Source organism: Meleagris gallopavo, chromosome 5 (genome assembly GCF_905368555.1).
Source record: "Meleagris gallopavo chromosome 5, MGAL_WU_HG_1.1, whole genome shotgun sequence".
Classification (NCBI taxonomy): Eukaryota; Metazoa; Chordata; class Aves; order Galliformes; family Phasianidae; genus Meleagris; species Meleagris gallopavo.
In genome coordinates this window covers 43873187-43900762 of record NC_139408.1, presented here as the reverse complement: position 1 = coordinate 43900762, position 27576 = coordinate 43873187, and the positions used below count along the sequence as shown (strand labels likewise).

The following is a 27576-nucleotide window of genomic DNA, read 5'->3' as shown; positions in this document are numbered from 1 at the left end:
CCTTTTGAGAACTTTTTAAGTTCCTTTTTAAGTATCCTTGGGGTATGCTATTTGCGTTCTCAATTTTCCTTCAGTGTCCTTACCTTTTAATATTACATTTGGAGTAATTGAAGAATTTGCCTTCTTTCTGTAAAACATGGGAACTTCACATAGAAAGCTAGTTGTTGAAGTGTGATTCTGCTTAGGTTTCCAAGATGTTGAACTTCCATTAATTTCATTTGATGACTTCTAGTTCTTAAGTTAAAAGAAATAGTGAGGTCCCTACCTACTTTCTTTTTGCCATTCATCATTTTCAGGGGAGCACTATGCTTGTTAACTTAAAGTCATCTTTTCACGAAGTTGAAAAGTCAAAGCCTCTGTTGTTGTTCTTCACTGGAAACATATTCTGTATCTTTGATTAATTATGTTATTCTTCTCTGAAACTTTTTGAATCATAGTGCTTCCTTTCGAGAGGAGGGCACAGGCACTGTACGCAATGTTAAGTGTGCAAGCAAACCTCTTGTGGTGTGTGTTTTCTCTTTGTTTTCTTCACATTGGATTTGTGTTTTCTGACTTGTTAAGCATGATGTTGATGTTTTTATTAGGGTACAGTGTTAGCTATGTGATTTATTTTGGGCAGTAGCAATAAGCTCATTATGTACGAAGCTAGGATTGTTTTTTCTCTCTTGGATTAAGCTTCTTACTTAAACTGAAAATTTGTTGTCCTTTTTATTGCCACGCTTCATGAGAAGCTTGTACAACTCTTCATCACCTGTCCTTGCCCTTAAGCAACTTATAAAACAAATTACTCATTGCTCAGCTTTTGTCTTCGGTTAGCTATGAGCCTGTTCAACAGCACAGGTCCCAGCACAACACCCCTAAAATAACATCAACTCATAATTCTACCTGTTGTAAGAATTGACCATTTACTCTAACCCTCTGTTTTGTCTTAACTGAATGTTATCTATGCCAGGACTGTTACCTTATCATGTAGCAAATTAATTTCCTTAAACATCTGAGCTTTTTTTTTTTTAAACTAAAAGCCCTTCATAAATCCCAATGGTGATTGGAATCATCAGTCAAATCACTCTGACTTGCTTCTTGTCTCATAAGAACTCCTAAGGGACAGTTCTTCCACAGACTCCTTACAAAAGCTGTGCTGACTTTCTGCTGGTGCTTGTCCATGTGTCAGTGAATTTGACCTAATTTTTTGCTTAATTTACTCCCAAAAGATGTCCTGTTTCCATATTTCCTCAAGTATTCTTAAAAAACAACAACAAAAAAAGTTCAGATTTACCATTCTTCTGTCTTTAGGTACATAGTACTACTATAAGTATGGTAACTCATTGATTTAACACTTAACACATTAAGTAATTATCAGATGTGATTTTGTTTGTTTTGTAGGAGAATATTAAAAAGTGAGCCACCTTACCCACAAGAAATGAGTGCACTGTCAAAGGATATAATTCAGCGCCTTTTGATGAAAGACCCCAAGAAGAGACTTGGTTGTGGTCCAGCTGATGCTGATGAAATCAAACAGCATCCCTTTTTCCAGGTGAAGAAATAAAGAATTTTCCCCACATTGCTCTATGTTAATGCCTTTGAAATCTAAGTCAAAAGAAATTGCATTGTTTTGGTAACAAGTAGCTTGCAAGTGTGTTAATTGCATTGGAGTTAATAAGAATATCTACGTGCTTATACATATGATTTTTGTAAACACTACAGCAAAGGCACAGTAACCTTTTCTAATTTCTTCCAAGTTTGTTTCTAACGGCTCTTTGAAGCAGCCAAAAGCCACATTACACAAACTAGAAGATTTAATGAAAAGCTCTTAAATTATACATTTTGTGTTTTGTTAAAAAAAAAAAAACACAACTTTGCACCAATGCCACAGGAGAATTTGAATATTGGTGGAATTCACCATTAATGATGAACTCCTCTTCTGTGTTCTCCTTTGCCCAATTAAACCTTCAGTCATGTTTAGTAGATTTTAATTCAGTTCAGGTTTTAGTGTATTGACATTTGATATCAAGTAATGATGTAGGAATGTACTTGTGTACAAGAGTTGTACTGTTCCATACATTGCTGCTAAAATTGTGTGTTTTCTTTGAAAAATACATATTTTTCTGGTACTTATGAAGTTAAATATATTTCTAGCTAGTAGAAATTTTGTAGTATTTAAAGTTGATAGTATAAATCAGACATTTCAAATAAATCTATTCAACGTAGTTGTAGCACTCAGTCTGAGCATGTTGGCTTTTTAACTTCTGAATTTCTTCTCATGTCTTCTGTATTTCCTTCCCTTCATGAAAAATCTGACAAATATCTGCATAGCATTAAATTCCTTTATTCAGCATTCATTTAAATTCATTTAAAATTCATTTTTTTTTTTTCATACAGTACTTCCTGATTTTGGTTTCATTTCAGTTCCATTGATTTACAGCAATAGGATCATTTTTTCATAAGTACCGTATCCATACTCCCCACTTCTAGCCATTTATTCAACTAAGCCCTTCGTCTTAGGGTTATGGAAGCTGAGATTTGTAAACAAGTATAGGAATTGTCAATGAAAAGTTCAAGATACCATATACTTGGAGTATGGCTTACAAAAATAAGTTATGTTTCCTGTGAAATAGAGGAAGAAATTCAGAAGTTGTCACACTAGTTGTTTGGCTCATCTCCGCTGTTAAATATATTTATACTCTTTCTATGAGACTTAAACATGCATTTGATCAGGCCTTTTCTTAATAAACTCTGCCAGGAGAGATTTGCCAAAATATACAGATAAATGTTGAAACTTTGCCTCTGACATCTTATGCTAAGATTTGCTTGTGATATAAACAGTATATCCTAGGAATTTAGCCAAATATAATTTGAATGCTTTTTCTTATGGAAAGTAGCAAGTAGAAGTAAAACTGTATGGTTCTGGATATTTCTTTCCTTAATATTGTCTTCTGTTAAATTTTGATTTCATTCAAGCTTATTCTTTTCTTTTTTTTTGTTTAGAATATAAATTGGGATGATTTAGCTGCCAAAAAAGTGCCAGCTCCATTTAAACCAGTAATTAGAGATGAGTTGGATGTCAGTAACTTTGCAGAAGAGTTTACAGAAATGGACCCAACATATTCTCCTGCAGCAACCCCTCAGACTTCAGAAAAAATATTTCAGGTATTTTAAGGACTCGCGTTCATTTAAAAAAAATAAAAATAAAAAAATAATGCCTTGAGCAATTCCAAGTTTATAGCTGGATTTGCTCTTCCCACATTCTCAGTTACTGGGAATTATCTGTGTAATTTCCAATGCCAGTTCGCAGGTCTGTCTGTTCAGTGACTGCAAAATTAGTGGGAGCTAACTGCAGAATTGAAAGTAGGTCTTTCAATTACTTTGAGCGCTCTAATTACTAGACTGCCACATGCGGATCAATAACACAGGTTTCTTTGCCATCCCCTCCATGCTACTAAAGAATGATTTTTACTTAGACTACAGAGTCTGAATGTCAAACAGGCAAACAGCTCAAGTGCAGCCTCAAATTTGGGATGAAAACTGCAGAGCAGTTCACTGTTTTCTCTGCTCCCTATTTTGAGCAACTTAACGCTTAGTGTAAAGGAATACAGGATTGTATTTTGGAAGTTGTGTGATTTGTACTGACTATTGAAAAGCCTTTATGTATGTCCTAGTAATATCTGACTCATCCTGCATGGAAGTCACAGCTGTTCTTGTTATGCCTAAACGGGGCACATCAATAACATGAAGCTTATTTTGTCTTGCCATTTAAGACTGCCTGTTGCTTATATCACAACATAAAAACTGTTTCATTGTTTCATACCTTAACTTTTATGGGTGTTCTGGGAAGCCAGCTAGTTTGAATTATGAACCTTTATCACTACTGCACTAATTTAAGCAGTCTGATTTTTAGCACTGTTTCCCTGAACTTTCGTATTGTTGCTATTTTACCTACAACTTTGGAGAATCACGTAACTACTTTCAGAAGGACATCAGATCATGTTGAACATAGTAACAACACCTCATCAATAGCCAATCAACTGTTTCTGTATCATGTTATGAATATTTTAATATTTTTTAAATTCTGTAGAAACTTCTGATATTTTATACGCAGTATTATAGTTTGTGTGCAACACTTTCAAGATCTGTCCTTTTCTGATGTCTCTAATTTAATAGGGATATTCTTTCGTTGCACCTTCTATTTTGTTTAAACGCAATGCAGCTACAGTAGATCCTGTTCAGTTTTATGTGGGGGATGAGCGACCCGGAACTACAACTATTGCCAGAAGTGCTATGATGAAGGTAATAATAATATCAAGACTAAGTTAATTTGGTTGACTTGGAACAGCATATAACTTTCAAAGCAGCAATCACAAGCTGTGTTATGGATTACAAAATAGTTGTTATGCGTGCATCTTTTCTCTGTAATGGCTCCTCAGATGATCCAAGCATATAATTTGCATGTGGTATTATAAAGAAATTATAAAGAATGAAAAATGAGATTGTCTAGTTTTCTAGAAGACCAAGTATAATAACATTAGATGATGAACACATGCTATTGTGTCTTCAAACTAACACATAGTTTTGTGAATAAATGTATGTACGAGCTTCTTTGATCCTGTTTGTCTGAACCTTTTGTACCTTAAGCTGTTGTTGTAATAGTGATGCTTTATTTAGAGACTGTTTTTTTTAATAACGTAGGATTTACTCTTTGATTGTTAAAATAAAGTTTATGCATTTTATTAAATAGAAATTAAGATTTATATTTTATCAAAAAGAGAGCTCTTTTCATCTACATTTAAAATTGTAAAAAATTCTCACAAAACTTTACTCTTTGTCTTTGACTGTGTATACTAAAAGTATTCTGCAGAACTAAATACAGACAGTTTCCTAACAGGACTCTCCATTTTTTCAACATTATGAACTGGATCTGAAAGAGAAACCATTGGGAGAAGGAAGTTTTTCCATTTGTCGAAAGTGCTTACACAAGAAAACTAGCCAGGAGTATGCAGTAAAAATAATTAGCAAAAGGTATAAATATTCTATAAGACAATAAAAATATTTTCTTTGCTTACTGTCACCCATGGATTAGAATAATGCTCGCTACGTTTTTGAAGGTGGAAAATTAACTTTAAAATAATTTCCTCTTTGGCATACCTCTGCAGTATCTACAGAAACATGTAGTAAATTTATGACCTTTGAAAGATTCTGAGACTTTTTTTGAAACAAAACGTTGTTGTTGTTGGGAGGACACAAGAAGAAGGGCTTTTTCCTGGTTCATGCTTATATTCTATCCCTGATTTTGTTCCAAACCAAAGTAAGGGTAAAAGGTCCTCCAATCTTTAGAACTAAGTAAACTAAATGTAGGTTTATGGTAGCTCCCTTTTTTTTTTTTTTTTTTTTTGACAACTCAAGTGGTTTGCGTAGGACATTGTTTTTGGAAAAGCATGTGTAGTATATGTAGTTTGCTTTGCCTCAGGTCTAATTAATTTGAATATGAATCTGTGTGTAAAATATAATTGGATTGTGGAGTTTTGCTTTACATTTGTTTCCTGGATGTTCTGAAGGCAGCACTTCAGTGGAGACAGCTGATTCACTTTGCTCATGGGTACCATCTGATCTTCTTCCAGAATAGATGCCTCTGGCATTTTCTGCCCAGAGGGAAATAAGGGATTATTTGGGGGTTGACTATAGGTTAATTTTGCTCAGTATTCGTTATTAAATATGTCCCCAGCATGGTGTACAGTGCTGGCAGAAGAGGGAAGGGAAATGTGCAGATATTCCACTCTCAGCATGACAGTGGTCACTGTGGTCTCTTCCTCCAGCACATTTGACTATACCTCTGAATTAAATGTCCACTAGACATAAGTGTTTGATCACATGCTTTTTGAATGGGATAAGCGTAAGAAGGCCAGTTTTAAGGTCGGTATGATTAGTGGTGACATCATCAAAACTATTAATGGAGCTTCTACAGAGAGATTCAAATGACCAGGCAGCAGCGGTGGAATTCAGTTACCTAAACACAGGCATCGATGTAATGCTATTTTAGAATCTATTGATGTCCTGTGAGTCCTCCAATTCACAAATCAGTCTTGTGACTGCTACCTTTATATAGATGTCTTCCAGGCTCTCCTATGCTTTGGCAACTGAATGCTGTTTGAAGTACATATTTTGGAGTGGGATAGTTCACCTTGTAAGCTTCATTAACCAGAATTTTTGTTGTTACATTGACTCTTCATAAGTACAGTAGACACCTAGATTGGATATTTTAATCTGAATTTCTGTCATACATCCACGCTTAGACTTTTTTTCTGTAGTGCGTGCAGAGCTGCTGATCAGTATTTGCATTTCATCTTAAGGAAAAATCCACCTTAAATAACAGAATTATTGTTTTTGGATAACAGTGATCAAATTAGTACTGAGTTTTCACATAGGCCTAGTCTTTTAGGAATGGCATCCTTAAATGATGTTACTCACAGGTTCTTTTGCTCTTTTTCATTCATCTTGGTGGACCAGGCTAAATGAAGGTAAGAAGTGGTCTGTGTACAAACATTTTTCAGGGTTGCAGTATGTGAGCAGACACGGAGCATGTTTGTGTAGATCTTAGAGGTAGCACTAAATCTATTCTCTGAATGACAAAAACTAGCCTTGAAGAAGAAACTGTTAAAATGTAAATAATATTGCTCTTAAAAACACACTAGCTCTTGCTGATAGGAGAAGTGTACTAGGTTTCTAGTAACTTCTTTGCCTCAAAGTCAGACAGCCTTTTACTCCTATCCATCAAAAATACACAACCTGAATCCTACACGTAGGCAAACCTTTTCAAGGTTCTTGGGATGAAAGCTAAAATGAGAAATTCCTCAGTGGTCATGCTTTGTTAGTACAGCTGGATCCATCCAACAATTTAATTTTTTTTCTGTTTGTCTTGAAACCCAGAGAAACAATGGAATCCTGTAAACTTCCCTGAGTTACTATTTCAGAGCTTCCATTTGCTTTTCATAATACTGTCCGTCTACAAAACTGAGATGCAAACCATTAATAGAAGGGAAATACTCAGAAAAGTCCAGGCACATATTTCAAAGGTTTGTTTACATTATTGAGCCCTTTTAGCCTGTTTCCTAGGTCCACCTTCTCCTAGTAGTTCCTAGGAGGAAACAGTTATCTAAGATGACTTTTGAATTTGCTAAGGACCTGAAATCACTTCCAATTTAAACAAGAAAATCAACAGAGGTACAGCTTAGTTCACTTTTTGGTTATATGAAGCCTGCAGAAAGACAGAATTCTTCTGCACAAAATTCTTATTGTGGTTCTGGTCCTAATTAAGGACAACAACAACACAAAACCATTTCTGCAACCAGAAATGCAGAACATGTGGTGAGAGATATTCTACCTGCGTTATCCATAAGGCCATTCCCTAAGTTAGTATAGGACTAGCCTTTCTTACTCAAAAGGAGAGAGTTTTGACAAAAATATTCGTATTTTTTGCCCCAAATATGTCAATATATGTATTTAAAGGAAAACAAAGTGGTGTTCTTCTCAGTCACTATTCACATATGTTTTGGTAATGATCAACTTGTTGAAATTTTTTTGCTATAGATATTTAAGTACTTGAAAGAGAATTGTGAAATCATTTTTTACTTTGGAGCAAGACTCTTCTTATTTTTTCCATTTCATATTTTTACAGTCATCTGTTCAGGGTTTCCTATGTATCACATAGTTCCTATATAGATTGTTACAGGTTTTATTTTTTTTCTAGTGGGAGCTCATTATTTCTACACAGGAGTAGCAGTATTTATCTCCTATAAGAATGGAGAGAGTTGGGGCAATAATTTGAGTCTTCAGGATAAAACTGAGCTAAAAGATATTTGTAGGAGCAGAGATGAAATCGAATTGCCTTGGTCTAAGGGAAAGGTTCGTTTTAGATAGAAACTTTTGTAAAACCTTTTCAGCTTTTGCTGTAGTAATTTACAGTTGCATCAAAAAGTCATTTGATTTGGGTGTGGTATTTCTTAAATGTCCTAACTTGCAGGGTTACATGGATAATTTTGCTCAGGTTCTTTGGAATATGGTTTTAATTATGCTCAAGGGGTTGTAATGTTCAAAAACCTGGATAGCAAACAATTAAAAAAAAAAAAAAAAAAAAAAAAAGGTGTTACACTCTGAATGTGCAGTTTGCTTGGTAAAACTGACACAAAATGTTTTCTCAATTTTTTCAGGATGGAAGCGAACACCCAGAGAGAAATAACAGCTCTGAAACTCTGCGAAGGACACCCCAACGTAGTGAAGTTGCATGAAGTTTATCATGACCAGGTATTTTGAGGCTATAATCAGCATTTGTCAAACACATTACTTTGTGTTTTCCAAGTGTGTCTAGAACTTAAGCTTACTATTATTGCATAGACAACTTTTTTCCTAGGGCTTTTGTCCAATTTTAAAGCAGAAGTTCTGTATTCAAGGGAACTAGCATTTACTTTTTGCAAATTAAAAATGTATTTGAAAGGTATGTGGTAATGTGGTTTTTTTTTTTCTTGCATGTAAGTAACTTTTAATGGAGGTAACCAAATACTTGCTAAATTACTGAAAGTGAAAATAGAGATTCTATTTGAATATTTGAGATCAGTTTAAGTTCTATTTAGTTTCAGATACCTTTGTTGCTATTTTCCTTACTATAATAATATGCTGAGGAGCTTGTTATGTACTAGAGATTGGCCCCTGGTTTGAGCTGGTGGTTTGAGATAGATATTCTGCAGAGGTCCCTTCCAACCCAAACTATTCCATGATTTTAGTATACGGTCTTGTAACCTACTATGGGTTCTCTTAACTCTTCACAAATCCCAGTCTATCCCCATCATGCTGTTTAAACAAGGACCAGCAAAATGTTGAAGTGAAGCACTTCTGAAATGAGCTGAGCATGTGAAAAATGACCAAAAAAAAAAAAAAAAAAAAAAAAAAAAAAAAAACCTTCAGACAGGAGGTTCAGTACGGCTTCACCAAGAGAAAGTCATGCCTGACCAGTCTGGTGGCCTTCTATGTTGGAGTGGCAACATCAGTAGACAAAGAACTCTGCCTTGATGGTAACCCTGTGGAGAAGGACCTGGGGTCCTGGTGGATGAAAAACTGTATATAAGCCAGCACTGCATACTTGCAGTTAAGAAGTCCAATGGTATCCTGAGCTCCATCAGAAGAGGGGTGGCCAGCAGGGATGGGGAGGTGATTGTCCCTCTCTACTCTGCCCTTGTAAAGCCCCATCTGGAGTACTGCATCCAGGTGTGGGGCCCCCGGTACAGGAAAGATGTGGTGCTGTTGGAGAGGGTCCAGAGGAACACCACGAAGATGATCCAAGATCTGGAGCACCTCTCTTATGAAGATAGGCTGAAGGAACTGGGCTTGTTCTGCCTGGAAAAGAACCTCATTGTGGCCTTCCAATATTTAAAGGCAGTTTACAAACATGAGGGAAATCAACTTTTTACACAGGTAGATAGTGATAGGACAATGGGGAATGGTTTTAAACTGAAGGAAGGGAGATTTAGATTAGATGTCAGAGAGAAGTTCTTTACTGAGAGAGTGATGAGGTGCTGGAACAGGTTGCCCAGAGAAGTTGTAGATGCCCAGTCCCAGGAGGTGTTTATAGCCAGGTTGGATGGGAAGCCCTGGGCAATCTGATCTAGTACTTAATCTAGTGGCTGGTAGCCCTGCCTTTTCCAGAGGGTTTGGAATTTGATGGTCCTTGAGGTCCCTTCTAACCCAATCCATTCTATGATATGATTCAGATTGGATATCAAGAAAAGATTTTTCACCAAGAGGGTGGTCAGCACCCCTGCAACAGGCTCCCCAGGGAAGTGGTCATAGCACTGAGCTTGCCAGAATTCAAAGTATCTGGACTGTGGTCTCTGACATATGGTCTGAATCTCGGGTGGTCCAGTGTGGTGGCAGGAGCTGGACTCTCTGATTCCTATCTGTCCTTTTCCACTTGGGAACATAATATTCTGAAGTCCAGAACTGATTGAAATTTTCTGGTCTTGACATTTCTGCAATTTGTCTAAAGAAACTCCAGTTTTTAACTTAATCTAATGTCAGTTTGATTAAATTAGTAATCCAACCTTAGAGTATCACTTAATTATGTTTAGCAAACCACAGAAAGTTTGCTAGAGAAAATATCTTTATTCTTTCCAACTTTCATCTGTTCTCAAGATATAAAGAAAAATTCCAAGAAAGGATGTCTGAGAAGCACTACTAGCAATAGGACTAGTAGAGACACTGTGCTTCTGAGAAGTCTTGCTTCTTTCTGTACACACAGCTATCCTTCTGTTCCTTAATATGTAAATGTTGTGCACTTCTTTTTTCCTGTATATTTCTGTGAAATTGTGGTGTTTTTTTTTTTTTTTTACCTCTTCCCTTGAACATGCTTTTCTTGGCTTTCAAATGTTACATTGTTACTGTATTTCAGGGGAAGGAAGTGCTAGTAGCCATCACAAGCTTACACCCATTGACTTTTGAGATTGCTGATTTCACTTTCTGGTCCTGATAAAGCTTTCAGAGAAGCATACTATTCATTCAGTGGCGAGAAATTTGACGTGCAGCCAATGTGTGCTAATGTGTACATTTCTAATATCCCGTCTTTTTCCTTATGGTTTTAGCTTCACACTTTTCTAGTAATGGAATTACTGAAAGGAGGAGAATTGCTTGAACGTATTCAGAAGAAGCAGCATTTCAGTGAGACAGAAGCCAGTCATATTATGCGCAGACTTGTTTCAGCAGTGAGCCACATGCATGATGTAGGAGTAGTCCATAGAGATCTGAAACCTGAGGTATAGTGACTTCCTTGTACATGTTTCAGTATTAAGTTATTAAATTTTTCTGCTGTTGTTTCTTATTTTTTATGAAATGGTATCTCTTCCACAGGCATTTTTACCTAAGAACAGAAAAATAACTGTTGGGAAGCATTTTGAGTTTTGTTAGAAAGAAATTACACTATAACATGTTTGAAAACATTCTTTACCTATTTGGGGAACAGTTTTTACTAGTAGTAAGTACACTTACTATATGAAGCAGTTCATAAGCAGAGCTAGGCTGCTTGGTTACCTTGTGCATCTTCACCTTTTTTTAATCTTAATTCGCTCGGTGAGGCTTCTTTTGGAAGCAACTGCAACACCCTTGTACCATCTTATTCTCCCAGTTAAGCACGGAGTAAACTAATGGAGATGTGTGATTAAGTTAAGTGGTTAAGTAGTTTCTCAAGATGGAAAAAACAATATTATTTCATATGTACTTTTAAGGAATTATTGTTCTGAGTATTAACAGTATTGCGCAGCAGCATCTTGTCTTCAAGACATTTTTGTTTACTGTAATACAGCTGATCACTGGTTTTGTTCTGCTTCCTGGAGCCAATGTTTGGTCCTTCTAGTGTTTTTTTCTTTTTGCCAGCAATGGGCTTAGATAGCTGTTACATTTGTTTAGCCTAGGAATGGTGTAGTTTCGTGTTAGTTTGTCCAGTAAGGATGTTATATTGTATTGGTGATTACAGTCAGCATATGTCATTAAATTGTTATGCTCTTTGTATCTGAAGTTTAAAATGGTCTATAGTCCTTACAGTTTCATCCTTTTGTAACATACATTCTGGTATTTTACAGATACATCTCTTTTATAGTAGTTAGAATTCTACGTGTGAAGAAGACTTCTAGATGTTAGTATTTAAGTGCTAAACCTATATTTGAAAGCATCTCTACTAAATAACTGGTGAAATAAAGAAGAGCTATTATGAAATTCTAATGTGTCAGTTGCAAATACAACTCTCTGAAAAACTTTTTGCTTACACCATCAAGGAAACAAAATATCTTTTGAAACAAGTCCTTGTTGAAAGAACGAAAAATAGAAATCCATTCTCTTCCTTTTCTCCCAATTTTACTCTCATTGCTAACTTGAATATAAAGGCCATATTCTGTAAAGCAGGGCTTCTTTCAGCCGTGTCATAAGTTAAGCAGTCTTTGGTTCTATATCATCTTCAAGAAGAGAAGCTTGGAAAGTCCAAGTAATGAAGCAAACAATTTACAGAATGCATTTCCTCTACAGAGTTGGACTTAACCAATCCTTCCTGCTTTTTGTTTTGAAAGTTACTATTTTAGGTTCAAGCATGAACTTAGTATGGGATATGCAGGTTTCCCAATATAGATGTGGTTAGTGCACCTTTCTGTAAAAATATATATAGAAAACTCTGTTCTTCTAACAAGTCCAGTCAGATTTGTTTGATGTTCAGCTTTGGCATCTGAACTGTTACTGGTAAATCTACTTTTAAAAATGGAACTGATTATGTGTCACTAAAGATGGGGCTTCTTTTTACTAGTATGGACTGGAAGACTCGTCTGTTTAAGCAGTAGCAATTAGACCGCATATATTGCTTTGCAAAATGGAGAAGTACTGGGTAGGAAAAAAAAAATCAGAAATTACAGAAGAAAGGAATTAATGGAGCATATGTGACCATTTAGAACCACTCAGTAGAGGATTTGAGGATTTTTTTTTTTCCGTGAAGTAATCATTAATCTGTGATTTGTGCTCTAAGGATATTAGGAAAAAATATACCAAGACATAACTAATCACAGATTTGTAGGAATTGGAAGAGGCCTCTGGAGTTCATTGAGTGCAACCCCCTGCCTAAAGCAGGCTCCTTACAGTAGGTTGCAAGCGATGTGGACTGTAGCTTTGGGTTCTTGGTGAAGTACAATTTATTTACCTAATCAATAAAGGAATCTCAACCCAACTTAGAACTATATCTTTCTTTCCGTATGTAACCAATTTCATTTTCAGCTCAGGACAGATTGTTTTAACCAATATCGTTAAAATTGAAACTGCCATGTTGTATGTAGCCTATGTCATCTTTCATCCATGGTGAATGCTCTCAAGTTCTCCTTGTTGATCTTCTTGCAGTCTAGGAATTGTTTTTTTTTCCCTTCTTAATGAGTTTGAAAATAATTATTTCATGTTCAGTCATTAACCTTTTGTATTAGAAAAATACATAGGGCTGTAGGCTTTCCTAGAATTGAAGAGATCAAACAGTGAAGATAACAGCAGATTTTTGCTCTCCTCCGCTCTCTCAAAAGTTCAAGGAGAAGTAGAAATCAGTAATAATAAATCTTTGCCTCAGCTATTTTTCCTAAGCTTGTGTATCCCTTGAGAAATACACACAGAGAAAAGAATAGATTATCTTAAATCTTCTCCTGAACTGACAACAACTTGTCTTTCTTCAAGGCTGAAATGCTATATTCCGTATGTAAAGCTGAAATTCTTGGCAACAGCTAAAATCAAGTTTTATTACTCTTGTTTGATGTTCTGGTCTGTGACTTTCTATGCCTAAACATCAGAAATATCTCTGTTGCTTTTGAGACCCATGCCACTTTCTAGTACTCAGTCTTTTACTTTCAGATTATTATTTTGTGTTATTGTGCTGTCATGGCAATATGGCTTCAGTGTGTTACCACATGAGGACCAAAGTCTATTCAGTTGCAAGACAAGGCATGCAAGAGTAGTTCCACACACCAGAAAGTGATCATTCCCAGTGTGCCAGAAGAAAGTGGAAGCCTAAAGATCTACTTTTTTTCTGTGGAAAAGGCAATTCTTCTTTATGACTTATGTTGTTGCCTTTACATTTTTTTCTTGTCTATGTTTGCCTGATTATTTTTCTTACTAGTCTTTGCTGAATACATTTTCATTAATACTCCCAGATGGCTGGCCAATCCACGCCTAGCATTTTCTTGCATCTCAAAGTATTTGTATTTCTCAATTTTTTCCATTGTCTCCCAATGTCCATTTATATAATTTTTTTCTTCAGTAATAAGTGTAGAAGAATATCTAGCAGAGTCTTCTGAAAAATTTTCTAATTAATGCTAATAATGGTATTGTTTCCTTCTCAGAATTTGTTGTTTACAGATGAAACTGATAATTCAGAAATAAAAATAATTGATTTTGGCTTTGCTCGTTTAAAACCACCTGACAATCAGCCTCTTAAGACTCCATGTTTTACTCTGCATTATGCTGCCCCAGAGCTCTTTAATCACAATGGTTATGATGAATCTTGTGATCTCTGGAGTTTGGGAGTCATTCTGGTAAGTGAATGGGTTTTTAAATTATAACTTTATTATGCATGCTTACTTCTTACTAAAATGCAAAGGATTTAACATTGTTTCAGATTTGTATTGGGTAGATGGTACATTCAAGTGAGAAGATACTGCTGCTCATATAATAGATTCCAAAGACAGATATTTTCTAGGAGTAAAGATATTTTTTTTTTCATAAGCAGTAAATTTAATTCAGTATTTCTGGGAGTTGAAAAATACTTTAATAATATAGTCTGGTTCTTAAAAAGAAATATTCTTGTTAGGAGACTTTACAAGCATCCATAGTCTTCTGAGAGTTTCAGTTCAGAGAAGGAATCAGCCTGTATTCTGAAATATAGAAAAGTGTTTTCTAGAAAAGTAAGCTTGGTCTAAATACCATCATGTTTTTACTGTGGTTTCCTGTAACTTGCAAATACTTTTTCTAATAAGGGCTCCATTGAATGTCTTGTGTGTGTAGCATTTTCTATAGCTTTGAAAATGTGTCAGTCAGTGTTCTATTATATAGTGCTGGTGATGCTGTATATATGACAGTAACTGCCTATGTAGAGTCTTCAATAAATATATGTTGTTTGTTAATATTATTTTGTTCTCGTGACAGTATACGATGTTATCAGGACAGGTACCATTTCAGTCTCAAGACAAAAGTTTAACATGTACTAGTGCATTGGAAATAATGAAAAAAATAAAAAAGGGAGAATTTTCCTTTGAAGGGGAAGCTTGGAAAAATGTTTCTGAAGAGGCCAAAGAGTTAATTCAAGGTAAGTATCCACCAATACTTTGTCTTTTTATTTCCAAAGGTAACATTTATAGCGCTATCTAGTACCTGAATGCTGTGTCTAACCTGACAGAGCAGTATGCAGAGCTTGAGCTACAAGTTTTGGTCACAGTTGGTACATACCAAAGTGGGATTCAGAATTGTACACATACTGGGCAGAGAGCTTTCAAATGTAGTAAGATGTTGATAGAAGGTAAATGCTTGAATTTCCTGGGGTAAGAAATAACTGAAGAGGCTTAGAAAAGGTGAAGTCATTTTGAAGTATGTTTAAAAGCAGAAAAATTGTTATATTTTAGTTTTGTGAAAATGCCAGGTTTGTTGGTGAGACACGTTTTGAAAGTAGAGCTTTTTCAGAAAATAAATGTATAACTGTCTTTTCCCTTGAACGGTGTCTTTTAACAAGTGTGTCAAGACTACTGTATTTCTGAGCTGTTTTGTTTGCATTTGCTATGCTTTGTGTTCCCTTTAGCCATTTTATGCATCTAATTAAGGCATTCTAAGGTGAAGTTCCGGGTTTGTGTAGAAGCAGGCTTAGAAGGAGTCTTTATACCAAAAATGTAGGCATATTCAGATTCAGACCTCAGTGGACTGTGCTGAGAATCTGGATTGCTTTTTTGGATTTCACTCTAGACAGGCTTTAAGTGAGTAAATCCTCTTGTAGTTTAGAGTTCACATGAAAAGAGATGAGTTATCAAACATGTAATGATTTCTTGGTTTTAATGATTCTGCTACAGGGAGTGATGGTACAACATTGTGTGAATTTTATCTAGAATAAGCATTGGCCTATGTGGGATAAATATTATCATGACTTAGTTATAAAAGCAATGCATTGACTCTTAAAAGAGGACAAACAGTTCACAAATGAAGAGAATTTAATATATTTCTATTAGGACTTCTGACAGTGGATCCGAACAAAAGAATTAAGATGTCCAGTCTGAGATACAACGAATGGCTTCAGGATGGCAGCCAGCTGTCATCTAACCCTCTAATGACTCCTGATAACTTGGGTTCTTCAGGCGCTGCAGTGCATACATATGTCAAAGCCACTTTTCATGTAAGTTCTGAAAAATCTTTTGTTATGTAACAAATCTTGTAATTTGCTAACCTAGATTTTTGTATGTTTTCCTCTTAAATGAAAGTATTTGTCCTTGGAATTCAGTGATTCCTTATAACTGTTTTTTTCCCTCTGCACTTAACGTTTGACTAAGTACAGTGAAAATATGAATGATGAGACAAAAATGAATTTCCTGAAGACATTTATATTAATGAGGTTTTTGGGGTTGAGAAACAACTGTTCATGAAATATCTAGAAAAATATTCTGTTTCTAAGAAAAATATTTTGAAAGACCATCTAGCTTTTGTAGAAGGAAGAAGAAAGTTTCTGCTTCAGTCACTAGAATTCTTATCCTTCTAATGGTTACAAAATCAAGATTATATTTTTTGTACGTATGTATTTATATTTTAAGTATAATGGATACTTTTTAAGTAGAACTGCTCATCTACCAATATGTTTGCTAAATTTGAATTTCAGCTGTGTTGTACAAGCAGGGTGTTGATTCTCATTACTCCTTCTGCAGAAAACGAACTGAAATTGAGCATTTTTGTGCTGAAGTACCTGTATACACTTATTATCAAGCAGAAAAAAGAAAAGTTTCTTTGAGAGGTCTCAATAATGCAAAATAATTTGAGCTGAGGGAAAAGTTTTATTTAACCAAGTGTACTTCCTGAAAATATACTCTTAGTGTAGTTTAAGTCTCAAAAAAAAAATAAACAACCTTCTTAAACTTAGAAGAACAGGGAAGGAAAAATGCCAGTTGATGTTATGTATTACTCAAATACTGATAATGAAAAATTCTCTTAAGTATACATGAAGGCTACTAAAATTACTGATGTAACTAAAATAATAATTAGTAATAATCTGTCAAGAAATTACAGTTTATCTTATAATTTACCATTGAGCATTCATTAAAATCTATTAGTTGTAAATGTCTTAAACGTCTTAAAAACATTAGAATTACCTTTTATTTTTAAACAGGCCTTTAACAAGTACAAAAGAGAAGGATTTTGTCTCCAGAATGTTGACAAGGCACCTCTTGCAAAGAGAAGGAAAATGAAAAAAACGAGTACAAGCACAGAGACACGTAGCAGCTCCAGTGAAAGTTCACATTCTTCTTCCTCTCATTCTCATGGTAAAACTACACCTACAAAGACACTGCAGCCAACAAACCCTACAGACAGCAATAACCCAGAAACTATCTTCCAGTTCTCTGACTGAAAAGCAGAGAATATTTTGTCTTGAAGATTTGCGTGGTTATAAACTGGGCACCTTTGTCTTCTCCCACCCCTCCTCCCTGTGGCTTACAGACTACAGAAATATGTCCGCCGCTTTAATAATGTATTTCAGTCATACCTTTTTAGCTTCATATTTCAATACATTTCTTTTTAGCATTAAGTTTCGTATCACTGGATATGGTATAATACTGTATTACAACCAATGTTATATTCACTTGGGATAAATTACTAGTCTGCAGTCAAGCTCCTCATAGTAAGGAGCTATTCTGCCCTTGGTACAGCTTGGAGGAAAGTTGTTTCTCAGTGTCAGAATCTTCCTCCCAGTTTCTTCTCCACTATTAAAAGAAAAGAAAGCTCTGTAAAACATAGAACTCTTGAATCTTCTGCTTATGTCCAGCTATGTGAAGAATCTCATAGCATTTGATTCTTCCTGTACATAAGGAATGATTGGTACAATCCATCAAAAAAGTGAAGTACTCAAAGGCCTCTTAAATTTGGGATCGCATTCTATGCCATTTATTTGAATTTTAAGAACAAAATGAAGTGTTATGCAACTCTTAGGTTGCTTTAAAAAGTTGCTCCATATATCTTGTTTTAAACAATTGAGAATGTCTTAGATTTTTTATTTATTTAATTTTTTAGAACACATCTAGAGTAAAAGATGTCTAAGGTGACGTGTCTAGTACTGTGATACAGTAATTTTTATTTCTACTTTTTGAAGTTAATAACTTTTAAAATGTTATACAGATTCTAAAACAATGATATTACAGAAAGTGAAATTTCATATTGAATGTTTGAAAAATGGTCACGCGTTAAAATATCTATTTCAAGAATTAACTATAATTTATATTTTCTTTTTATATTTACACAAGAACTTTAAAATACTGAGATTTTTTTAAAAATGCAAAAACTCCAGTTTCAGCATTTGTTATTATAGGGTCCATACAAATATATACCAAGTTATTTGAATTTTGCATTGTGCAAATACATCAGTATAATAGTGACTGTAAAATATTAGAATATGTTTTCTTCTTTGCACTTTATAACATCAAAATGAGATGTTTTGTAATAAAGTGCACTCAGATTTCTCTTCCTACAAGGTGCTGAGCACTGTTTTATTGGATTGAGTGACCTGAAATCCACAGTATGTGGTGGTTGTGGTCATTGTGAAGGAGAATTCTGTACTTTGCAGGAGTGAATCCCTGTATATTATCCACTGTTTCCATTCCTTACTTAAAACTGCAAAACTCTTTCTATCCTGCTTTTACATTGTATATAACAAATACTAGACCTGGGCACCTTGTGTGTAGTGTAGATGTTAACAACTTATGCACTGGGAATACTAAAGGGAAATTATATTGAACACTGTGCTTCACAACTTGTTCACTGTGGTGTTCTACAGTGAAGTATTTCCTACTGTGATAGTATAGTATGTACATAACTGTTTGGAATCATAAATGTGACTTACAGAAACATCAGCATAAACTTTTGAATCAGCATATTTTATAAATTTATGGAGAGCTCTTTTATTGCTCGTATTCTCCATGTCTAGAGACAACTCCAGTTTTGCAACTGCTTAGGTGTGTAAGTTTCCACTAAAGTCAGAGCGAGTCATTGTGTAAAGTAAATTAAATGCCTAAATGTCTGTGATGGTAGAATAATTGACATGAGGAATTTGTTAAAAGCTTGTTCTACTATAAAGTAAACTTAATCCAAACCCTATGCAAAAAAAAAAAAGATATAGAAATTGTTTATATCAGTGGTTTTATTTATAGAATTACATCAGATATCAGTATTGACAGATACAATACATCCATGTTTACAGGGATTGTGTGTATCAAAACAAGGCTTTGAAGCCCAACATGTTTGTTCTGTGTTTCTTTAATATTAATAATGGCATTCTGAGGTTTTGGAATTGCTCATGTGAAATAGTTTACTACTTTCTTGATGTGAATGTCAACAGTAATTGCAGCATTAATTTCAGGTTGATGTGAATATTGAGATTTGCACTGTTTATGTAGAGGTAGTATATTTAAAGATCAGTATATGTGCTAATAACACAACCGATTTTAAGTGGCTGATGTTAAAATATTGAAAAATAATTGTCAATGTAATATATTCCGGTTTGCTTTCTGAATGCTCTCTTTGGAAGTGATCTCAATAGTGAAAATGGCTCATTTGTAAAAGAATACTTTCCCTCTCCCCAATAAACTTGCTGTAAATACAAAAACAACAATCCACAATTAATACTTATTGTGTAGACAGTACAAGTAAATTGAGGGAGGGAGAGAAGGTTGTTCTTAAATTTTATACCTTAAGGAGTTCTTGGAATTTATTGTTGTCTTAGTGGAGAGAAAAAAAAAAAAAAAAAAAGCAATTTTGGGTTTGATTTCTTTCAAGAGTAGCAAAAAATCTTTTGGATACCAAATAGTTCTGGAATATTGTGACCCTTGTGAAATAACTTTTTTTAAAGTGAGAAGGATCATGCATTTGTTTCTCTCTTGGGAAATTTAAGCTGATGCCTGACAAACTGATGAAACAAGAAAAAGAAGATTCATACGAGAAACTGTATGCTGCAGATGATGGCTGTGTTGTCTGGTGTTGGCTTTTTTTTTTTCCCCACACAGGTCTTGAGAGATTGTTGTGAATCTAAAATTATTAGATCACTTGCATCAAATACAACTTTTACTCAATAATACTTCTTCTTTGTGCTCTACCAGTAGTTTTTAATAAAAAAAAAAATTAAAAACAGGATGTTTTTTTTGGTCTGGGTAAGTATTCTTAGCTGTTGACTTGCATTTGCTTTGAACCAGTTACCTGGAACAGCTGAAATATTATCACCTCTGGCTTTCTACTGCCTCCGGGTAACAGATCTCTTGTATTGGACACTAACTGCTTGGGTTTATAGATAGGCGTCTTTACATAAACAACTTCTGTTTACACTGATAAAACTGGATTTGCAATCTAGGCAGCTCAAGAGTAGGTTCTTTTGAACTTTTGAACTTTTTGTTCAAATGCAGGAGACTATTTACTCATGGCAGGAAGATGTTCTGTCTCAGCTTAATCTGTTGCCCAGCTCGGCACTCAAAGAATATCATAAGCATGGATCAAATTTTTAATATTCATACCACTATTTCAAATCTGCAATATACAAGCTAATCTTGATTATTACTTAAAATACTTTTTATTGCCATCTTAAAGAGGTGTTAGACTGTAAATTGTTTATACTCAAATTTCATTTACAGTGCTGCTATGAGTCAAACCACCTTAATGTCTAGTAATGATCTTTCTTTACTATTATCACATGTGACACAGTCGGCAATGTTGTGGGCAGATTTCTTTGAAAGATTCTTTGAAAATTTCTTATAAACATCTTTAGTGATATTAGCCTTAAATGTACTAGCTACTATGTTGCTAAAGCTATTTCTTTGTAATATTTCTTGAAATGCAGATATTAATAATGTTAAAGGTTTTAGAGGAATACAAAGAAGGTTCTATTTTTATTGTTCCTCTGACTTAGTGATGTTTCTACCCTTTTTATAAGGAAAAGCAAGTGAAATGTTTGTTTCTTGGTAGGATGATCTGGGCATTTGGCATTTGTATTGTTTACTGCTACAGAAAATATCTTGATTAAAATACTATATTAACAGTTTTGAGAGAGAGCATAAAGGTAGAGTATTGCATCAGAATGATTTGAAACTTGTGAGTTGGCATTGCTGATGTAGGTATTTTCTCTGCCCTTTTCCATGGCTACTTTTTGGAACAAAATAACGGTACCTGCACAGCCATGTTCTCTTGTGCTCATCCAGGAGCAGAATGCTGTCTTGGTTAAGAAAAAAATTAAAAATCAGATGATTCTCATATATTTTATTAGTTCTGATGAAGTGTTGTAGAAGTCTTACGTTTTCAGTATGTGCATGTATTATGTGCATGCATGTGGATTCATGCTCTATTGCAGAAGTCGAGGCCTCAATTGAAAGTAATAGACCTTTTTTAAGAGAACCTTTACTGAGCTCTACTTACTGTGTGAATTCTTGACTTGTACAGATTCAGAGGAGCAGACAAGGGGACTGCTGCAGAAGAGGAAGAAGGTTAAGGGAAGTCAATAATGAGAGGCTTCAGGTGACTTTTTTGTTATTCATTAGGTATAATTCCAGGTATTTTTATAACAAATCTTGCTGTTTTCATTCTTTTTCCCCATATACAATAGTCTTTCACTGCACTGAATTTTGCATTGCAGAACGTTGCATTCCCTTCCTCCAGGAGATAGCATGCTTCTGCTGTAGAAGTGTCTTGATCTTTGTTTACCTGTCAGAAATGCTTCTGAGTCAGCTCCTTTGACCTGCAGGACTCTGGAGTCTGTGAAAAATAATAATGCAGGACTGTTGGCTAGCTCTTTCCCACTCTCTGTCACTCTTATGTATCACTTTTTCCATACGTATTGGGAGCTCAGAGCACCTACATAGGAAAGAAGATCTAGGAATCAGGATTATTCCAGTACTGTGTGCTAGGACAGAAAGTAGTGATGCTCGTAATTACTTAAACCAGCGGGATTAGTCTTGTCTGTTGTGCCTGGATGCAGCAAGAGCAGAGCAGTGTAAGACACCTGGAATTATGTAAATTTGAATAAAAGACACTTTTTTATAGGTCTTCATGTTCTTTTTGGTGGAAAGGAAAATTCCAGATTTCTTGGGAGTCAATGGTAAGTGAAATGAGATGGTACAGACTGGTTTGGCAGCCTCCTGTCACCCTCAGGCTGTTTCTGATCCTTCTGGCCCCCAGCTCTGGTCTCTTTTTGGTTCAGGTGTTATCACCTCTCAGCCAGCCTGCATTCTGTCAACTTCACTGAGACATCTTGGTGAACACTGATAATAAAAGGGATTAATTGTTTTTGAAGTAGCAGTGAAACACTGCAAAACTTAATGCATTACTACAATTTTTGAAAGCTAATATTCTGTTCGAATGTAGAAAGGAGTCCCTACTATTCACACATGTTGGCAACTAATCTGGCTGTATCAAAAAAATAAAAATAAAAAATCCTGTGGAGGTATGCTAACTTCTTTTGAAATGCTAACAATAAAGCCAAGAAAAGCAGAGCTCTTTAATTGCAAAGGAATTGTCCAAAAACCTGTCATGGATGAAACTACAAGTTGATTGCAAGCTTGCTGCATGTTTCTCAATACAAATGTAATTTTACTCTTGTCAACAAATCAAAACTTCATCAAATTTTAAAATTGGGATCTCATTTATGTTTGTTTGATTTTCTTTGTAGTTGTTCTTTTAAAATGCATTATTCTCTTGGTATGATTGTGACAGAAGGCTTATTTTCATAAGGAAGAGGAAAATCTAAGGTTTTGGGATAAGGCCTTGTGAACCACCAAAAGAATTCTACTGGGAAAGGTAATCACTGTTTTTTGCTAGTTTAGTTTTTCATAGATCTACATTACTAATATTTGCTGACCATAACAAAATCTACCTTAGCACATTTTATATCAGTTATGAGTAGAATCTTGTTTGAAGCTTTCAGATCTGCTGAAATATCTTTCATGTATAAACCAGTTTTTGTAATTACGGCCAAGTGAGAAGAAAGGAGAAAAAAAGTTTGCAGTTTGTGATGTAAAGAAGGGACAGTGCTGAAGATTTGCTCCAAGTTATGTTTACAAGTGGCAGGGGAATCAGAGTACCATTGTATGGTCTGAGGGAATGTACTCGTACTTAAGTCTTTATCCTATTTCCTTTTAAAATAAATGTATTGTGAGGAAGAGAAACTAAATTAATGCACAGAAGTAGTGAATACTCAAATCTTTTCTGATGTCTGATGTCTCCTTAGTGATTTCTCCTTCTTTGAATATGTAGCTCAGCTGTACATAATAGTTACTTCTTAAAGCTATACATACTCAAGGAAACAGGATTCCACTGTAAGTTCATTGTACAGTGATTTGTAAATCAGAACTCAAGGTGCTATATCCCTGCTGCTGTAAAGGTCAAGTGTTAATACTATTCTGTATAATACATATTGCCACATCAGGCCACTTGGTTTGATTTAAAGACTGTCAGACTAGAAGGAAAACTTGAGATCTCTTTCAAGGGAACACAAAGTGAGACAGAACAAGCCTTTAATCTTAACTCTCATCTGTACTGCAAATGTGAATAAAAGTTTGGCATTGGCTTTCAACCTTGGCAGTCTAATCATCGAGGTGCTAGGGCAGCAAATATTGTTGCTTCCAAATGTCATAGGATTGCCAAAGTTGGAAAAGACCTGAGATTATCCAGTCCTTATTGCACTTCTCTTTTGCTTATAGAGAAGAAAATCTGCAATATTGTTTTTTATTAGTCTTTTACCAGAATCCCAGTAGAATAGATCCTCTATAATTTCTACCTTTACCTTCTGAAGTTGTAAGTGCAGGAATACATTAGTGAGGAATTCTGACAGGTAGTTATAAAGGAGCAGGCTGTGTTAATTTGCACTAAATTGAACAGGACGTGCTATTTCTTGTTTCAGTGTGGGCAGGAAGGGAGAAGAGGCAAAGAACTGCAAGAAAGGAGCATTGAGCTCATAATTTACAAGACATTCTGATTTCAAAGAATTGTTTTTAAAGAATGTACCGAAGATCCTTCCAAACTTCTTGAGGAAAAAAATACTTACGTTTTTCTTGGAGGGGAATGGTGCCATTTTCTAACTTCTAAGGCATCAGTAGATACACGTTCAGTCTTGATTTCCTTAACTCATTTTATGCCTTTTTTCAACAGATTATAGTGAAGTATGCTTATCTCTAAAATTCTTAGTCATGTCAACAAAATGCAAAATTTTGCAGCAGAATTTTACCAAAAAGGAAGCTGAAGAATTTTAATAATTTATTTTACCCAGCTTTGGGATATTCAGGGAAATGAAATGAGGATATATTTTTTTGAATGTGGAAAAAGTAGAACATTTTGTAAATGTAGTAATGGAAGAAAAACAAGCTGTTTGCTGGAAGACTTCTCCAAAAGTCGTCAGATTTTTGCAGATCAAGATGCCAGTTGAATGTTCTTGTCTCTAGAGCTGCTAAAGCTTAACCAGGCTGATCCAGAGGATGGTAAGCTCAGCCTGTTGTCCAGCCTGTCAGAATTATTGGCTTATGAAAATCTATTGGTGGAGCTTCTCCCTTAAGAGGTACTTCCCTTTATGTGCCAGTCTTACTAACCACGAAGGAATGAACAGCAGCTTTTTAGTGGATCGGGTCCTTTGTCTGTGTTGGGATGATAACTCATAATATACATTCTGATCTTCAGTCACTTCACTTTCTTTTCCAGGTCATGGTGTTCAGACATAGAAAAACAGTTTTTTGTTGCCTTAAATTGTGTGGGTAACCACTGTGGTGGCTTCAAAGTTAGTGCAAAGCAATCTAAAGAAGTACATCATGTCATTATGAACAATTCAGGCCCCATCTGGAGTACTGCGTCCTCGCCTGGGGCCCCCCGTACAGGAAGGACGTGGAGCTCTTGGAGCAGGTCCAGAGGAGGACCACTAAGATGATCAGAGGGTTGGAGCACCTCTGCTATGAGGAAAGGTTGAGGGAACTGGGATTGTTTAGCTTGGAGAAGAGAAGGCTACGGGTAGACCTCATTGTGGCCTTCCAGTACTTGAAGGGAGCATATAAACAGGAGGGGGAACTTTAGTTTCCCTTAGGAGAGGTTCTTTGAACTGTGCACAGCATAAAGCAGCGGTATAGGTATTCTCCTGGATAGCTGGTGGTCTTACATGCCTGTTGTTCCACTGACACTTAAAGTCATGCTGGTAACTTTCTGTGAAAAGGAGTTAAAAATAAAACTGAGCATATGAATTTTATGTACATGGTACTTGGATGAATCCAGCTTTGTAGGCAGTAACCCAAAATGTCTATTGTTAGTTACATTATGCACTACTTCTGTGGCAGGAGGGAGAAGTATCCAAACTACTTTCTAGAGTAGACTGATAGCATTTGTAATAGCTTAGACCAATCCAATCTCCAGCACTGTCAGGAGCTTGACAAAAAAAAAAAAGTGTGAATATGCCTGTGGAGTTATATTATCAGTATACTTAAAAACAAACAACAAAAACCAAAACACACACTCTTTCAGGATACATGTGGGCTAAGTTATGCAGTTTTGAGGTTTTTTACGAGAGCAAAAAATACTCATTACCCTGTTCTTTTCATGAACTTCCTGTTTATGTTAACCCTTTTAATTCAATTTCTTCTAGTCCTAACTTAAGATGCACTGGTCAATGAATATTTTTCTTCAAGCAACTGTTACATTTGCTAAATGGAATGAAGAATTTTAGAAGTCCAAAAAGAAAAACTACAAAAAAATCATTTACCTTATAATGAGTAACAACCTAAAAGGATAGACTCAAATAACACCTTCATACTTGAATAGAAATGTATGCTGGAGTCAGATTTGGCTGGCTGATTTGGCTTTTATATACTTTGAAGTAGGGTTGAGTAGGAAGCAGAAGATATTTGCTTTGTCCTACAGATGTGAAACTTAAGGTGTTTTTTTTTTTTTTAAGAACCTGTATTTTGACCCAACTGGAGTGCTGCAAGGTTGAAAACTGACAGTTGTTCCCTAGAAACTTCATTCATTAATTGTCTTTGTGATCTGAAGATAAAAAATTAAAGCCCACAGAATGCATAGTTCGTATCTTTCACTAATGAACTGTGGTCACACTAGCGCTCTTGCTATTTATGCTTGCTTTTATCAATCTAATGTATTCTGATCCCATGTGCACTGATATGTAGAATGATGTCCAGGGCAATGAAGCAGACTCAAAATTACCCATTCTCCGGCCTCAGACAAATGCTAGACCTTTCAGAGACTTCTTTGATCATGTTAACATCTATTAGAGTATACTAAATAAGCTATGCATCAGTCCTGATCATTCCCTGACAAGATTCAGTGCAACTTGTAGAAAGGAGCTGCTACGTAATGCAGTACACAAAGAGGGAAAATTGTGATATCTGGGGGATCTCAGAAGGTGCAGGCAAAATTTGGCTTTCTGCTAAAATTACAAGTGTTACGCAATAGAAATGTGAAAGGTTGAATAGGCTGAGATAAAAGTTGCTGTGTGTGAAGCCAACTGAATATAGCAAGAACATAGGAAATGCCCTGCTGAGTCAAACTACTGAGACCAGAAATGCACGCAGCACCCAAGCTATGGACGTGCCATGGTTTGCAGAACTGTGGCAGAATGATGTCCACTGCTTTGCTCTCAGTAGCCTTTCTGGCGATGACAGGCATTTTGAAGGCTGCCAGTGCACAATGCACCAGTGATTTTGGGGAACTGCTTATGATCTCTTTTGTGATACCCTGCGTATAAAAGGTTTTCAAATGTAAATTGTCTTCTGTTGAGCAAATAACTTGTATTTCACCGATTCGTGTTACTTTAAAAGCATACAGTCTTGTTTTGGAGACACGAAGTTGAAGAATCCACCACCTCTTTGATATTAAACCAAACAGCTAAATCTCCTGATAGCTTTAAAAACAGATCTATATTTTTACATACATTTCTTTGTCACAAGTCTCCAAATTTGAGTTCTCATTCTCTCTATTAATCTATTTGTAAATGCTATATAATTTACATGAAGTTTTATTTCCAAAACCTAATACCAGTATTTTGGTGGATCTGCCAGTTGTTATAGCCAGAGGTAGACTGACTGGCCAGGTCTCCTAACTGCATGCAGAAATGGCAGCCAGCACTTATGGAGTCCACATGTTGCCAGCTCCTAGTGTTCCTACATATCTGAAGTATAGGTCTCTTGGAATTTGCCCAGCTGATTCTAGGAAGTCTCCTCTTCTCTCTGAAAAGAGCCTTGCCTTTGGAAAATTGTGATGTAAGTAAGTGTGGATGTAGTTATCCAGGCTTTTCCCCTCGGGTCGTGTCAGGCTATGTCCTATTGCTCTTCTGTCTTCCTTTTGTGCGACTCCAGCCTTCTCATGGGGTGTCACAGGCACTCCCCAAGCTAATCAGAGGGATATGATGAGACTGAAGGTGACAATCCTTTGTTTTAGGACTACTGTGTACAAAACTTTAAGACTTCTCTCCAATTATTAACATTATTTTGGGGAAAAAAAAAGCCGAAGCAATTTGCTCCAATTTTATTATTTTCAAACACAGAAAAACAGTATTTGCTGAGAACACACCACATTTTTCCTTCCTGTAACAATGAACATGTGAGGTTGCTGACATTTTGCCATTGATTCATCCCCAGCAGCTGCTAATCCCCGTGAATTCCTCTGATTTATTTAGTTTTCCTTACCCATTTGTTGTAAAACAACACAGAGCATTCTCTGTGAACGTTTTAAACTAAGTTACTGCTTTAGAAGCTCATAAATTATAAGTAGTTTTTTACTCCCTCTGGTGGTCTAACACTGCAGTTTGCAAGTTGTTTAACTGCTAAT

General features: G+C 35.5%; 1 protein-coding gene across 3 annotated transcripts in view; it reads left to right on the top strand.

Moving 5' to 3' along the window:
- The window catches only part of RPS6KA5 (ribosomal protein S6 kinase A5), a 68676-nt gene extending 49283 nt beyond the window's left edge, over positions 1-19393 (top strand). For 2 of the 3 annotated variants that reach the window (XM_085225496.1, XM_085225493.1), the window contains exons 8-17: positions 1384-1534; positions 2986-3147; positions 4159-4284; positions 4880-5013; positions 8199-8292; positions 10620-10790; positions 13887-14078; positions 14689-14848; positions 15756-15919; positions 16901-19393. In XM_085225496.1, coding sequence (XP_085081622.1) covers positions 1384-1534; positions 2986-3147; positions 4159-4284; positions 4880-5013; positions 8199-8292; positions 10620-10790; positions 13887-14078; positions 14689-14848; positions 15756-15919; positions 16901-17140 — 1594 coding nt within the window. In that variant the 3' untranslated portion in view covers positions 17141-19393. The remainder of the gene's footprint in view (positions 1-1383; positions 1535-2985; positions 3148-4158; positions 4285-4879; positions 5014-8198; positions 8293-10619; positions 10791-13886; positions 14079-14688; positions 14849-15755; positions 15920-16900) is intronic. The other variant, XM_085225494.1, reaches the window with a different exon arrangement.
- The last annotated feature ends 8183 nt before the right edge of the window (positions 19394-27576 follow it).